Below are 15,990 nucleotides of genomic sequence, written 5' to 3'. Positions count from 1 at the left end.
TTCCCTCCTTTCTCCTTGCCCAGGGTTTGACATGACCCCCAACTACGTGGACTCCAGCCCCACGGGCATTGTGGTGTCCCCCTGGTGTAGCTGTCGAGGCAGCGGGAACATGGAGGAGGAGTGTGAGAAGTTCCTCAGGGACTTCACCGAGAACCCGTGCCTCCGTGAGTCTGGCGTGTCCTTCCCCCCCCCACACACCTCTGGCTCTTCACCTGCCCCTTGTCCCCGGGACCAGGAGCCTGCCTGGGCCTCTGGTATCTCCTCCCTGTGGGGTGGCCAGCGACACACATGGGGCTTCTCTGCCATAGTGCGGCCTGCAGAGACCCCGAGCTCTTGACAACCAGAGCTGCCAGTGGGTCAGCCTCAGTTTTCCACCAGTGACCTTGAACCTGTGTCGGGTCAAAGCTGAAGGTTTCTGTTTTGTTATCCTGACTGCTTCAGGCAGGTTGCTCTGGGACAGACCCCTGTCATCTCGGGCCTCTGTCATTGCCTCCTTTAATGAGTTTTTCCCCATTGGAACTGTGACTTTGAGTCACCTAACTCCTAATCCAGAGGCCACAGAGAGGAGAGCCACCGTCAAGCTCAGTCTACCTTTGATCTTTGCACAGTGACACCTGTTGCTGACCACCACCTGCAGTCTCCTCCCTCTTTCCTTTCTTCCTTCCATGTGTCTGTCCGTCCATCTGTTCTCTTCCTTTCTGTATGGCACCGGAAATTCAGAAGTAGAGATCCCAGTGCCTGTCATTCAGGAGCGTGCAGCCAGATGGAGGTGAACTGAGAGGCCAAGGTGCAGGGTGAACGGTCCTAGGGTAGAGTTTTGAACAGGGTGTTGCAGGAGCCTGGGGTGGGGACATGTGTGATCCAGGAGGAGGGAGGCCCTGAGGGTTCTCAGAGTCTGTCTCCTTTGGTGGATAGTCAGTTGAGGAGCAGAAGGCACCTGCTGTCCACCCTGGCAGGTGCCCCAGGCTCCCCAGAAGACCCCAGTTTGTTAGGGAGCTGCACAGCCTGGCCTGCCGGAAGCATTGGAGGTGACCACAGTAGGTTATGTGGCAGGTGAGAGCATCCTCCTCATGGAGGGTCCTGCAGACTTGAAGACTTGGGGTTTCTTAGCCTGCAGGTGGCATGGTGGTGGTGGGTGGTTGAAGGAGGTAGAGAGAGGATCTACTTGGTTGTGATGTGGAGGTCATGGGGGGTGGGGACATGATTCTGGTGGGTGAGGCAGTACAGACAGGACAGTGACGGCTGAACCAGAGCAGTGGGAGGGGGACAGTGACAAGAGATGGAGTGGAGAGGTCTTTGGGGGTCGGCTCAGCTGGCTGCCAGTGGGCGGGTAGGGAGGCACCACGGGGTCTCTGCCTGGGTTTCTATCTTGGGGGACTCGGGGACATAGAGGTGACACCTTCATGACCGGTGACATGAGGGGGGCGAGGAGTGTTGGCAGTGGTAGGAAGAGATGCCTGGTGTGGGCTTAGACATGAGGCCTTGGAGGTGCGTTTGGGGCAGGGGGGTACCATTTTCCTGGGCGCTTGGCTATGGGCTTGAGTCTTGGGGACGGAGTCCTGCCTAGGAGCTCTGATGGGTCGGTCCCCAGGGAATTAGAGGGGGTTAGCAGTGTGGGTGGGAGGCCGCCCGTGGGAGTGTCAGGTGTGGACAGGGAGGAGGGCTGATCTGGGCCCTTGGAATGCCCGAAGCAGGGCCTGGAGCATCTCAGGTGGCAGCGGAGCCCCGGAGCCTGTGTCTAGGGATCTGCGGTGGGGCCACCTTGGCACGGCTCTCCTCCTGGCTCCCACATGCCCGCTTCCTCCTCCTCCTCTGCTCTGAGCCGTCCTCGCCATCGCGTGCGTTTCCTTCCATTCTGGCTTCTCTGTCTGCCTCCGGCTGTTTTCTTCTCTCAGTGTGACTTCGTAGATCTGAAAGAACCTGAGCTGAGTTGAATCCCTCTGTTACCCTTCATCCCCGGCTTTGGGCTCTTCCAGGGAGGGTAGTGGTCAGGGTGGGGCGAAGCGATGGAAGTGATCCTGATTTCTATGCACCTACCTGACCCCCACCCCTCAGGGAACGCCATTCAGGCCTTCGGCAACGGCACAGATGTGAACGTGTCCCCCAAGAGTCCCTTACTCCCGGCCACCCAGGCCCCAAGGGTGGAGAAGACTCCTTCTTTGCCAGATGATCTCAGTGATAGCACCAGCCTGGGGACCAGCATCATCACCACCTGCACATCTGTCCAGGTGAGGGCGTGGCTCTGCCACTCAGGGACTCAGGAGGGGGCAGGGGGAGCAGCATGGTGTCACCACAGTGTGGGAAACCACTCATCTGGGACCAGTGAGGGAACACTGAAGGTCCTTCCTTTAGGTCAGGGACCCAAGAGGCAGGGAGGAGCTGGGAGGTGGTTTTCACCTGTTCATTCCTAGGCCTTCATCTAGCAAATGCGGGACACCTGCTCATCACAGTGTCACACTAGACACCGTGAGGCACAAGAGAAATGAGGCACAGTTACCATTTATCAGCCTTCTGCTAATCACCAGGTCATGTGCTGGGGGAGTCTCTGCTTTTCTTATTGAATTCTCACACAGTCAGGTATCGGCGTTCTTGTTTCACATGTGGGAAACTGACTAGAGGGGTTCCAAGATCACTTAGCTGAATGGTGTGGAGGATGGCCAAACCCACGTCTGACTCCAAAGCTCATGTGTTCACTTGTCCATCCATCTGTCCATCCATCCATCCATCAATCCATCCACCCAGTCATGTATCCTCTCACCTGTGTGGTTACTTGCTAGGGATACACTGATGAATGAGGTGACAGTCTTATTTTTTGGTCCCATGGCCTTATTGAGGATCAAACAATGAAACAATCATCAGATGTAGACTGCAGGCAGTGTCACAACAAGGGACACATGGCACTCTGGAGGTGCCATCACTCAGCATCTCTGCTGAGCTACCCTCGTACCACTGCACCTTTCACTCCAGGAGGCTCTTTGCTGAAGGGGTCGGTTCTAGACAGGACAGAAACACACACACACACACACACACACACACACAGAACAAAGGATTTAGAAGAGAACCTAGTGCAAAATACTAGGGCGGGCAGAGGAGGGAGGGAATGGTGAGGGTGTGGCTGGTGGGAACAAGGGATGTTTCAGGCAGGAGTTGGCTCTGGTTGGTTAAGAGGTTGGTGGGGAACATTGGCAGCAGCACAGCCCAAATGAAGGTGCAGGAGGAGCGAGACTTGGTGGGAAGGGTGAGGACACCATCTGAATGGGTCGCAGTCTCCTGGGATCAACAGCACCTGGCATTCACAGTGCTGGGATGAAGACTTGAGCTAGCCCCTCCTGGATACCCACCCACCACACCAGGACATGTGTGCTGGTGCCCATCCTGGTCAGAGGCCCAGAAAAGACCACCTCAGACTTTGCCAGCCCTCTCCAACTTCCAGGGAACCCCATATGGATAAAACCACCAGAGAGAGGGCCACAGCCAGAGGGAGAAGTTCTGAGAACAGGACCCAAGGTTGTGTCAAAACTGGACAGAGTGTCAGGGCCTCACCACCCCAGGCTCCTCCACAGTGTCCCTGACACCCACATCTCTGCCCGGCAGCCCTACAACAGGAACGAAAGCTCCTCGTTCCCACATCCACTCTGCCATGGGAAAACCCTTGTGGGGAGCAGATCTGAGAGGGAGTCAGCACAAGGTTGCCAGGGGCTCTGTTCCTGGCCCTGCTCAGCCACCAACAGGTTGCAGGGCCCTGGACAAGTTCTCACCCACTCCAGGCCTCTCGTCCCATAGGTTTGGGAAGGAGATCTTGGAACATACTTCCCATCCAGACACCTGTGTGCATTCCCAGTAGGCTGCCATCTCCGGAAGCTAAGGCTTCCCCAAGGAAAGAGGAGAGCGAGGAGGGCAGAAATAAGGAAAACTCTCTTCTCTCTAGGATGTATGTAGAGCACACAGCCTCCTCCCCACCAGGCCGCAGCTTGCTGGCCACATTCAGGGACCCCTTTATGGTTATGGGTTCCCATGACTCCCAAGGGCCCCAGCAAGGCCACCACAGAGCCATTCAATCAGAGGTGATCCAAGCTAGCAAAGCTGATGGACAGGACCGAGGTGCAGGCTGGGTGCAGCCATACCAGCCTCCCGCTGAGCCAGGTTCAGGGTTGAGGGCTGAGTCACATTGCAACCCCAGCCTGGCATGGTCATAAAAGAGACCGTAGTGAGACAGAATCAGTGGCCTTTCCCCTTCTGTTTCTGAGAAGGAACCTAAGAAGTGATGGTGGGTGGGGCCTCTTGAGGGTCTGCTTCTCTCATTTTCCTTCTGAGATGGCTGTCCCCAGCTGTCCTGCCCAGAGTAACTTAGCCAACAGGCCCAAGGAGGACAGTTCCTGGAGCCAGGCCTGCAGGAGCCACCTGCCAGGCAGCATCCCCGGCTGCCCGGTTGACAGCAGCTAACATTTGGGCATCATTGCTTCGTGCAAAGCACTTCCACATACAGCATCTCTGTTCCCCATGTGAATGGTCCAGCATCACCCCTGGATCCAAACCAAGATCAAGACAAGCCCTCAGATCATAGCCTGCAGAAAACCAGAAGGTAGAAGCAACCAATCAGTGCCTGTGTAGCCAACTGCTAAGGGAAGGCAGGGGGTGGAAGGGGATTCAGAGTAATTGGGCACTGAAGGGTGGGGGCACGGTGCCATGGCTTCATGTCTGTGTCCACAAAGAATCACAATGAGAGTGAGGGCGAGGTCGGCTGTCAGCATCTTCCTAGAGAATGCCCTACTAGGCCCTGGTAAGGCCCAGAGGAACAGAAGGAACACACCAGAGCATGGTCACGTGACAGGCGGCAAAGCCCTGACCAGCCAAACTGCCCATGGCTGTAATATAAAGTTGAGCCTCTGACCCTGCCATGCCTGTACCGTGTGTGTAATGTCCTTGCCTTGCCCTTCACCCCACTGGTTTGTGGAGCAGGGCACCTGGCAGGCAGGCCAGTCTCGGACACTCGTCCAAGGCCTTTGTTTCTGAAGCCTTGGACACTTCCCAAGGAATAGTCCCAGAGATGAGTGAGCAAGACGCTGACCCTGGGCACCTTCTAGCTCCTCTGAGTGACACACTCCTTCCCCTCTCCACTCCTTTGCCCGGTGAGTCCTGGTCACCTGTTCCCTCTCGGGATAGTCATCCCCGATTCTGTCCATGCAAAGTTGCCCTCTACCTTACTTTGGACTCCAGCTTTGCCTCACCAGAAGATGTGTTTCCCTCTCTCCTGTTGCACCAGTGTCCCTGGAGGCCTCGATGGCCTTGCCATCCCCTTTTGTGCCACCTTGAACAAGGAGTGCACAGGATATGGTGTGGAGAAGGGGCTCCACACAGTCTGGAGGAGTCTGTAGTGCATTTGGTTTGCTGGGCTTGCTGCTGTCTCTGGCGGAGGGTCTGGGGCTTTATGCTTCATGCTGAGCTCCACCCACTCGGTGCCTCCAGGTGCCTTCAGGTGGAGGGGTGGGGGAGCAAGATGGTTTGCAGTCCAGGGTGTAAGAAGATTGGTCACGAGGCTGTTCGGTCTTGGGGACCAGAGCAGTGTGGTGGGGCCTGGGGAAGGCTGGTGGTGGGTTGGGGCTCTGCCCGGCTGTGGCCCATTCCACCATCCCTGACATTCCCCTGGGTTGCTTTGGGCCCAGAATGATGGTCCCATCAGATCCGCTGGACTCTCCCCTTTCCAAGGGCTGAGGAGGGCTAGTGACATGAGTCCTCTTTGCTCTGCTGGTCTCTGCCAGCCACTCCCCACTCTTTCCCTTGACACTGCCAGTCATCTTGGGACAACAGAAGCGAGTTTGAGGGGTTGCCCTAGGGGTTGCCTCACTCTGAAGCAGACTTAGCAGCCAGAAGCCAGTTCTCTCCTCCACCCTCTGCTGCCTGCAAAGGCCTCTTACCCAGTACACAGACCTGTGGATGCCAGAGCAGGGGACCGAGTGGCCGTTAGTGCGTGCATTCTAACTGCGTGTCACTCTATCCTGGGCACTGAGGCCAATAAGCTCAATCAGCCAGTTCCATCCTTGTGCCAGGAGGATGCCAGGAGGCCCCGCTCAAGTGATGGTGAGGGTGAAGGCGATTGGCACCAAGAAAATGAATAAAGTGGGGCTCGGGGAGGATGGGGTGGCTTCAGCGGGGAGCAGACATCAAGGGCTGATGGGCAACGGAACCTGCTGCCAGACCTGGGAGAATCGCCTTGACTATGTGTAGGTGGAGCTGGGGTTGGAGTGGGCGAGGGTGTCCCAGGAGGAGGGCCAGCAGGAGCCAGTGCCTGGAGGCAGACGGCAGAGCCCTCTGTGGAAGAGTCACCTAGAGCAGGTGGGGGTTGGCTGGCCAGGGAGAGCCACTGGAGGGTCAGGGTCCCGATTTCAAAAATTGAAAAATATTTGATTTTTGGATTTGAGGGTGGGGACGGGCAGTGGAAGTGGAGGGGGAGGAAGAGGGGACAGTCACTGGGGTTGGGCATGTACAGGAGGGATGGGCTAGGGACAGGCTCACAGGGTATAGATGAGGGCAGAGGCCAAGGTTTGTGGGTGGGGTCAGGGACAGAAGCAGGGGACTCAGGAGAGATCTGGCCAGTGCTGTCACCACTGTCCAGCACTGCTGGACTTAGTAGCACCTGTGCCAGGCCAGTGAGATTCTGGGACTGCCACACCAGGCTTTGGGGGCAGCGTGGGGAAAGAGGTGGGCAGGGCAGAGGAGGAAGACTGCTTCTTTCCAACTTCCTGGCTCAGGACCTTTCTGGGAGAAGCTTCTAGAAGGGTGAAGCTTGCCTTGTGCCATCCTGGTTCATGGCCGTGCCCCTTCCCTAGTGCTAACTGCTCCTGTCACTTCTTTCATGCTTCTGATGCCCCACAGTGCAGCCCACTGGGGCCATCTCTTCCCACACTGTCCCTCTACGGGCCTCTGTGTCACAGGATTGCTGTTAGAATCCCTGTGTGCTGCCATCCCAGCAGCCTGGGCCTGTTGCCTTTGGAACTCCGTCATTCACACACCCTGAGTCTGTCTCAAGGGTATGAGTGGCTCAGCACAGGGTCAGGGACTAGAGTTACCCACGCACAGCGGCACAGGGAGAGCTGGGCACTGGGGCGGGCTTGACAGGGGCCATGGCCCCAGAAGACTGCCCCCAGCCTGGGGGCTTGGGGAAGGATCGCAGCCTTCTCTCTCCTTCCTGGGTATTTAATTGGCCTGGAGGTGACTACGGGGAGGTTTATTTCTCTGTTTGGTGTGAACCCCTCAAGGGCAGGGCTGAGACCTGCTGGTGAGAAGGGCATCCCCAACTGGTGAGGGAGGGAGGGAGGCAGAGGTCTGAGCGTCTGGTGTTGGGGCATTAAACGGCAGACTTTCTTTCTGCACCTCCCCACCCACGTTCCATTTCCAGAAAAGTCAGTTGCTGGTTGGACGCCCCTGCTGTTCCGTCTAGGAGTGGCCGGGGTCTCTGGTTGGCTGTGGGGGAGGTTAACATAGCCTTCATGTCTGCTCTGTTTCCTGGAGTCAGGTGGGGTGGGGACTCCTAAGGCCCTTTGCTTCCCCCACTGTCACCTGCTGCAAAGAGGCTGGAGGAAGCGGGGGTTGGGTGGGGGGAGAAGGCAGGAGGCTGCTCTGTCACCCCTCCTCACTGGCAGGCCCCAGGCTGCTGGCTTGCCTGGGTCTCACCTTATCCCCTGTCCCCTTATTGCGTTGCCCCTGGGCCCTGCCTTGGGGTGAAAGCTGTGCTTGGCTCACTTTTTGCTTTGTGTAGTGAACAGTGAGCCTTGGTTTTGTGGGGAGCCTTGTTGTCCTATATGCCCTTTCTCTGGTTTAGTGAGCCACACGTGCCTCCTGTCTTGTCTGGCTGAGGAAACTGAGGCACAATAGACTTCCCCGGGCGACTGGCAGAACCGGGACTTGGGTGCAGGGCTCTGGCCTCTCGAGCTTTTGCTTCTTATTCTGTTTCCGGGCTGCCTTGGATAAAGGGTTGATCTGTGGGTCCAAGGACTAGGACCCTGCACTGAGGAAATTCTATAAACTAGAGGTCACAGTACTTGGCGAAGCTGTTCAGGGCAGTGAGGGGAAGCCTGCTGGGTACCCTGAGCTTCCTGGGTGTGGTGGTCAGCCCTGGGGGCCTACAGAACTGGACATCCATAGGTTCAGAAGGGCTCTTGCTCTCATTTTTCCTGTGTGGTATTTGTCGATCCCCACTCCCCTCTCCTGTCATTGGGGGACACCTGACGGGGCCTGCTCATTCTGGGGAGCAAGATCCAAGCCTAGGCCGGTGCTCCAGAAGGCGTTACCATTCAGATTTTGTCTCACACACCTGGTTGGGCTTGGGGCTCAGAGGCTTTTCTGGCTTCTCTGTGCAGGTTGACCTTGGCATAGAAACCTGCTGAACTGACATTGTCTCGGTCCACCTTTGACCTTGGGCCTGCCTCAGAGCTGATGTCCGTCATCACAGAATGTTGTACTGGCTTCACCTTAAAGGACATCGTAGGCATTCGACCACCTGGGCATCTGGTCAGCTAAACAAGGCCCCAGCAATAGACTTAAAAAAATAATTTTGCATGTCACTATAGTACATAAGACAAGTAACAGCAGCTTTGATTAGGAGTGGGGCTGTCTGCCTCTGTGATTCCACATGGACCCGGGGACTGGGACACAGGGACAAGCCAGGGTCCCTCAAAGGGGACAGGACAGAACAGCCACCCCTGACACTTACAGAGGAAGCCATATTGGGTATAAGTAGCTGCTGGACCACCTGGGGATGGATATAACCGACTGAGGATTGGTGCAGGGGTTGGGAGGACAGGTGGGACACATGGTAACAGCACAGACTCCAAGCTGGGGCAAGCGGTGTTCTGTCCCTGTAGTGGCCTCCCTGGAGTGGTATAATGCCCCAAGGAGGAGAATCTAGTGGTTGGTCTGGAAGGACCGAAGGGAATATGTCCCATGGAGGGAAGCAGTTGGTACCACCTCTTGGCACCTGGAGACACTTGGTACCTGGTCTTGAATAGGATCCTCTTGGGTTGGGTCTGGTTCCATTCCTGCTGTGCTAATCACCACATTTCTGTATCCACCACTGGCAGTGACTGCTTTTGGCCAGGGTCTCTGGGTGACAGCTGGGGCCTTGTTTAGCTGACCAGATGCATGGGTGGTCGATTGCCTACGATGTCCAAAGAATTATGGATACTTTTGGCCAAGAGTCGTGATTTAGGCATAATTTCTTGGGCTTCCCAGTTGCTCCTGGCAGCCAGAGCTTCCCCACAAGTGCCTTGGGAACTAAGCCATCTGAAGGGCCATATCCCCCAGCTGATTCCCATTGGTCTCTCTCATGATGGTGGTAACAAAGCACTGTTCTTCATGCACGCTCTGTGGTCCTGCTTCCAAGTAGTTATGCCAGGGCAGAGAATCCTGGGATGACCACGACGCCAACCTTCCCTTCTCATTCTTCATCTTGTCTACAGAGTTCCCAGGTGCTGCACATCTGTTTGGGAGTGAAAATGGCCTGGCACATTTGCCAGCTGTCCACCTAACATGTACCAGTGGCAGACATCACTAATCAATCACAGTTTTCTTTCTCTCCTGAGCCCAGATGCGGGCTCATGATCTTTGTCCATAGAGCCTTCCTGGAGTGATGGCAAATTACAGGAGCTGGCTCTCAGATGCCACCTCTGGTCTGATGCATTCATTCATTTATTCATTTATGCATGCATGCGTCTACTAAAACACTAATTGAGTTGTGAGCCAAATCACAGCTCAGTGCAAGGAAAGGAGACCTGGTCCCTGCCTTTGAGGAGCTCTGAGTAGGCAGACAGACATGCAGACAGCTAGTTTTTACAGAATGCTGCAAACTGGATAGCAAGGTTTAGAGCTCAGTTTCCCAGGAGCCTTGAGAAGCCAGGAGTTAATTGATGAGGACTTCAGGGGTGCAGGGGCTCAGTAGTGGTCTTTATTATGCACCTACAGCTTAGCAGTGATAACAGTGATGGCATTGTTATAGCAGGGCCTTATTGGAGTCGAAGCCAGGCCAGAAAAAGCATGGTGCCTTCTCCTAACTAGTGCCTTCTCTCCCACAGGAGCAGGGACTGAAGGCCAATAACTCCAAAGAGTTAAGCATGTGCTTCACAGAGGTGAGTAGGGGCAGGAAGGGGGTGGGTAGGTGCAGGAGACTGGCCCCCAGGGGGCTGTTTTCTAGGTGAGCCTTGAACTTAGAACTCCAGAATCCAGTTGCTGGGCCAGCTGATCTTCTGGCCCCTCTTGGACTGAGTGGGCACTTCCTTTGCTGGCGTGGGTCTGGGGAGTGCAAAGGCTTTAGTCAGGACCTGTGGCCATCTCCTTGGGGGAGGAGCCTTCTAAGCAGAGACTCTCGCATACTTTCCTTTATCTTTAAAGACAAACATATTGAGTACCTGCTCAGCACTGGTCCTGTGATATTTATTAGATACAGAAATGAAAAAGGACATGGTCCCTTCCTTGAAGTACCCCCTCCCCCCATAGGAGTGCATATGCCACCGTGGTAGCTTAGGTGAGAAGATGGCGAAAGATTCTGCAGAAGGAGAGAGCGGCTCAGTCAGAGACGCACAGGGAAGGATCCGTGGAGGAGGAAGTTTCAGAAATGGGGAGAAAGGGGCTTCCCTTTTGTCTCCTCTCCAGAGGCAAGTCCTTGTGGACCTTGGAGCTTCTCCTTGGGGTCTTTATGCCATCTCCCTCCCCACAGGATGTACATATATCCTCCGCCCTGAAGCAGGGAGGTGCAGCCTGTTCTCTGGGGACTTCTGCTCACTTGCCCCGACCTGAGGGCTGGGAGCCCAGAGGGGACAGAGCATCACTTTGTTCCTGCCCTGCCCCTTCGAAGCCTGGCTCTGCCTTCAGAGTGCAAGGGAGGGTGTCTGGTGGCCAGAGAGGGCAGGGCTGGAGGAGGCTGGAGCCCAGGCCGCTGACGGGATTTTTGTTGTTTTCTCTGTCTTCCCTTCTGCCGTGGACTCAGCTCACGACCAACATCATCCCAGGGAGCAACAAGGTGATCAGACCTAACTCAGGCCCCTGCAGAGCCAGGCCGTCGGCTGCCTTGACCACGCTCCTGCTCCTCTTGCTGAAGTGGGCCTTGTAGGCCCTGGGAACGCGTCTCAAGATCTCTACCAACGGCACAGAGGAGAGCTCCCAGACACACACACACCCCTTGCAAAAAAACCCCCCACCTTGTCTCTGAACCTGTCTCCTCCCAGGTTCCTTCTCTGGAGAAGTTTTTCTAAACCAAGCAGACCAGCAGGTGGGGAGCCTGAGAGCTGCCCAAAGGTCCCCTGGCTTCAGGGACACTCGGCCCTGAGGGGCACAAGGCTCTAGAAATGCCCTTCACTGTCTCCTGGTGTTTTTCTCTCTGGACCCTTCTGAAGTAAGAGACCAAGCTGCGACCCCCACTGCCGAAGGGACTTGTGCTGTGCCCAATGCAGGCTGGGGACAGGACAGTGGCAACTGCTCTGGAGCGGCCCACTCTGGGGACCTGCTGGGGGACCAGCGAGGGCATCGGTCAGGGGGGAATGGAGCTGGCCACATGCCTCCAGTTGGGCCCTGTCAGCCCTCCCCTTGGCTTCAAGGATGGAGATGGCCTGTCCTCCCCCACTGCCCTCAGGGTGGGTCTGTGTGTGGCGTGGAGCCCCCGTGGCCGCGCTGGGTCCTCCTGGCTGTAGGGCCTGTGGGGCTGGGGCCTCTCGGCCTGCCTAGGAGTTCCCCTGCAGGGAGGGAGCAAACCCTGGGCACCAGGAAGCCGCTTCCTCCTTGGTGGCAGGAATTTTGAAGTCAAAGAGAAATGATGCTTCGGTGGCTTCTCGGTTTCTTGTGGGTCCATTTGGCGGGCCTTCCCCTTGGGGATCGCTGAAGGGGGCAGAAGAGGCCACAGTTGGACGTGTGTCTGCAACACTCTGGTCTCGAGCTCGCTCCTTCTCTCTCCCGCCCCTCCTCATTCCCACCCTCTTTCCTCATTCCCGAGACCTCGTCAGCTGTGTCCACCAAGGCCCCTTCTCTCCACATGTGTATATACATGTCCATGTACCTATATCCTGTGCTTTCCTTTTTCTTTCCTTTTTTTAAGAAACAAAACTATTGAAATAATACCCCACAGATGAGCGAAAATGTATTATTGTAAAGTTTATTTTTTTTAATAATGTTGTCTATAAAGGAAAAAAAGGAAATCGACCCGGGAGCCCCGCTCCAGTTGGGCTCGCGGGCCGTGGCCGGGACTCCTGATGCGCATCACGCTTAACCAAGGCTCCAATAAAATACTAGGAAGCAAAGTTGCCTCGTGCCTCACTGCTCTGAGCCTTCGCCCCCCTGTGTTCCTGGCCCCTGCCACCTGCTGGGTGTTCCTGGTGGGGCTGGGAAGTTCATGTGTATGTGCATGTGTGTGTCCACCTGGACCCCAACAGGTCTCGCCCGTGTGTCCCAGGGTCAGTGGATGATGATCCACGCATGTGATTTTATACACTTGCAGGTTTGAGGGTCTCAGCTAGGCTACTGCGGGGTCTTGTTCTCTCCTACCTCGCCTTCCAGGTTAGTAGAGTGCTTGTTGCTCCCCGACAGTGAAAGGAGAGGTGGCCGTTGGGAGGGAGTGGTGGCTTGTTGTCACCTTGGGTATGGTTTTGTTTCTGGGCAGCTGGAGCGGCCCTGTTGGCCTTGGGTAGAGTGGAGGGCATCTCTCCCTGGGACCCCTGGGCTGATCCAGGTGTGTCATGGAGAAGGCAGGGACCTGGCCTCCTGGTTTCCATCAGAGAAGGAAGACCACTATCAGTGTTTGGGTCCAAGAGAACAATCCATCCAGCCTTCTATTTGCCACCCAGTCTTCCCGGACCCTGGGCCTGCCGTGTTCTTCCGGAGATTCTCCCTGGGGAGCAGCAGGGTGTACTTGTGTGCACAAATGTCTGTGTGTGCCTGCACAAGGTGGCAGGAGGGAGAGGGGAAGGCTGGCCTGTGCCTTCAGGGCTTCCCGTGATCCCGTCCTGTCACTCCTGGCGCTGGGATGCCATTTTCCAGCCTCCTGACCCTGGGTTCAATCAAACAGCTTTGGTTTCTGGTTGTACATGTGTCAGAAACATCTGCTCACGGTGGTCACGCTGCAGCAGATTGTGTTCCAGCCTCTGCCTGGAGGGAGGACAGTGAGCAGCCATCTCTCTTCCCAGCCTCTGCTGGCCTTACTGCAGGACAGGATGACTGATGTCCATCTGGAGTTTGTGTTCCTTGCAAATAGGAGAGACTGCCTAGTTCAAACAGGGACTTATTGGGAGGTTTGGGAGGAGGTGGTTCACAGAGGGAAGGACCAGGGGACAGCTGAAGGGTTAGAAGGCAGGATCTACAGGGTCAGGGACCAGTGGCCAGCAACTGATGTCCTACTGGCTGGATGGGGCCTTATGCCTTCCCCCCATATTCTTGGGTGGGGGAAAGGGGGGACGTGTCATGACTGATGTTCCTAACAGGAAGTAAGCCCTTAGGCTAGGTAAGGGGGCAGGTACCCCACAAGGAAATTGAGGCACCATCATGACGGAGGAATGGACTCTGGGCAGCTTTACTCTGGCTGACGATATTTCCTCATCCATGCAGCCCATAGCTGACAGTTTATTATTAAGCAATCATTCCTTTGCTTGAGAAGATTGCCAATTTTTGTGTTCCTCTAAAAATATGTAAATAAATCTGGGAAGAGTCTAATGTCCCTATCTTAATGTTAATTGATTTAATGATGAAAATTACCCTTAGTGACATTAGGACATTTGGGCCTAGAAATTGAGACTGGGGTTGGGGAACAGACAAGGGCAGAGAAACAGGAGTGGGACCAGGAGCAAACTGGCAGGGACCACCAGGGATAGATTTTAATTGGTAGTTATTGGGGGCAGAACACAGCCATGTGCAGTGCAGACCCTGTGCACTGAGCTCAGTCAGCAAGGGGTGTAGGCTCGCTTCCTTCGCTGCCATGGCTCATCTGGGGTGTTCATCTGTCTTCAAGGCCATCTTAGCCTGTGCTCTGGCCCCAGAACATTGCCAAGTCAGAAGCCACAAAGGAGTGTTCCTCTCTTTGTCGGGGAAACGTCCAGCATGGGCAGTTATGTCCAGGCAGGAGCATAGACAGCTTCCTGCTGGCCCTTGCCTCTATGGCCCTCCTCTTAATTCATGGGGGCCACTCAGGCCAGACCAGGAAGATCTGCAGTGGGAGGCCTGGGGAGGTCCATGGAGGACTTCAGAGTTCTGAACACGAAGGGAGCAGGGTCGCTGTCCCCTCGGTGACCTGCCAGTGGTTCCCATAACCAAGCCTCTGCTGTGTATTGAGACTAGTCACAGGGGATCATCTTAGTTCCTGGCACCCTGGGCCCTTTCTAATATGCGTGTCCCAGACCTAGGCCAAGTCCTGCTCTTTCCGGCCATTCTGGGAAATAAGCCTGCTTGGGATTCTCAGTCCCTCGCTGGGCTCTGCTATCTCCTCCACCAGACCTTCCTGAGGTCAACCAACTCTGGACCACCAGGATGGTCACCATTCCCAGACTTCTGTCACTGTTCACCTCTTCACTGAGGTACCTACCCGGCAGCCCTGCTTTACGCTCCTCAGGGCTGGGCCTGCTAACTGGCTCCCAGAGTCTGATGGGCCTCCTGCTACGGTTAACCTCATGCCAAAGGGTCTCGTGTGTTTGTGTGTGTGTGTGTGTGTGTGTGTGTCCCTAGTTTCTGGCCACTGACCACCAGAATACCTGTGTGAAACATGGATTCCTTACTCACAGGAGAGCAAAGTTTCAGTGTTGCCTCCTGGTTGGAGAAACCCTTTGCCAGCATTTTCTGATCTGTGAGGTGAGTTTGAATCGGCCAAGGGGCTGGGACATCAGAGGATAAAACTGTCCACGTGCTCCATGTTAATACAAGGGAATGTAAATCAATAGATAGCATAGTGTCCATTCTTTTGAGTCTCCCTGGGAGTAGGTAATCGTCTTTTAAACGTGGATTAATTTTTTTTTTAAGGAAAAGACAAAATCATTTTGGAACCCAAACTGGTAAATTAGGTGTTAACGTTCTTTGTGGTGGGGCTAAATGTCAGGAAGACTGGCGTCTAGTCACATGTGGGAAATTTTGTCACCTTGTTTGACCTTGGTTGGGTCACCTAACAAGTTGCATTAGATGATGACTGAAGTGCTTTTTGACTAAACATGTACTGAAGAGAGGAGAGGGACACTGAGATGGACTGAAGTGGACGCTAAGCCTTCTGCCTGGTTTTCCTGTCCAGGGTGTCCACCACTCTTTGAGGTGTGCCTCCAATATTCTGGACAATGAGAGAGTGGCCAGCCTGATGGGTGTCGGCTTTGAATACTTCAGTTATGATGAGTTTTCTAAAACCCCAGTTGTGCTACTTCCTTATATACATTAAAGCAAATAAGTAAATAGAAAGGGCTTTGAAACCTTCACAAAGATCTGAACAGAATCAGGGCCCTGCAGAGCATCACCTGCTCAGAATGTTCCTTGCCACATCCCACAATTTTGTGTGAAATGGGTTTTTGTGCCAGGGCTTTGATAGTTTTACTGAAAAACAAAAACAAAAAACCCAAACAAAAATAAGGCCAGGTGCAGTGGCACACACCTGCAATCCCAATGGCTCAGGAGGCTGAGGCAGGAGGATTGCAAGTTCAAAGCCAGCTTCAGCAATTTAATGAGGCTCTAAGCAACTCAGCAAGGCCCTGTCTCTAAATAAAATATAATAAGGGCTGGGGATATGGCTCAGTGGTTAAGTGCCCCTGGGTTCAATCCCCAGCACCCAAACAAACAAACCCAAAAACAATTGTTTTAAAATGTGTATATCTTAAGGTTTAACTCGTGCTCCCATCCCTCACCATATGCTACATGCTCTTCTGAAATTGTATGAATATTAATTTATTGGATCCCCACTGGGACTCAGAGGCTGGTGCCATGTCCCCTTCTAAGATGGGTAGACTGCTGCAAAGCGAGGCTCCTATCTTGCCTAAGATATTGCAGAGC

General features: G+C 54.8%; 1 protein-coding gene across 2 annotated transcripts in view; it reads left to right on the top strand.

The window, feature by feature from the left end:
- Positions 1-12,285, top strand: part of Gfra2 (GDNF family receptor alpha 2) — an 88,604-nt gene extending 76,319 nt beyond the window's left edge. For both annotated transcript variants that reach the window (XM_046447890.2, XM_058580411.1), the window contains 4 exons: positions 24-164; positions 2,056-2,228; positions 10,068-10,121; positions 10,979-12,285. In XM_046447890.2, coding sequence (XP_046303846.1) covers positions 24-164; positions 2,056-2,228; positions 10,068-10,121; positions 10,979-11,101 — 491 coding nt within the window. In that variant the 3' untranslated portion in view covers positions 11,102-12,285. The remainder of the gene's footprint in view (positions 1-23; positions 165-2,055; positions 2,229-10,067; positions 10,122-10,978) is intronic.
- The last annotated feature ends 3,705 nt before the right edge of the window (positions 12,286-15,990 follow it).

The sequence above is a fragment of the Marmota monax genome, unplaced genomic scaffold, assembly GCF_021218885.2.
Source record: "Marmota monax isolate L192 unplaced genomic scaffold, Marmota_monax_Labrador192_F-V1.1 WCK01_AAM20220418_F8-fsc00040, whole genome shotgun sequence".
Taxonomy (NCBI): domain Eukaryota; kingdom Metazoa; phylum Chordata; class Mammalia; order Rodentia; family Sciuridae; genus Marmota; species Marmota monax.
This window is presented reverse-complemented; position numbering and strand designations above follow the sequence as displayed.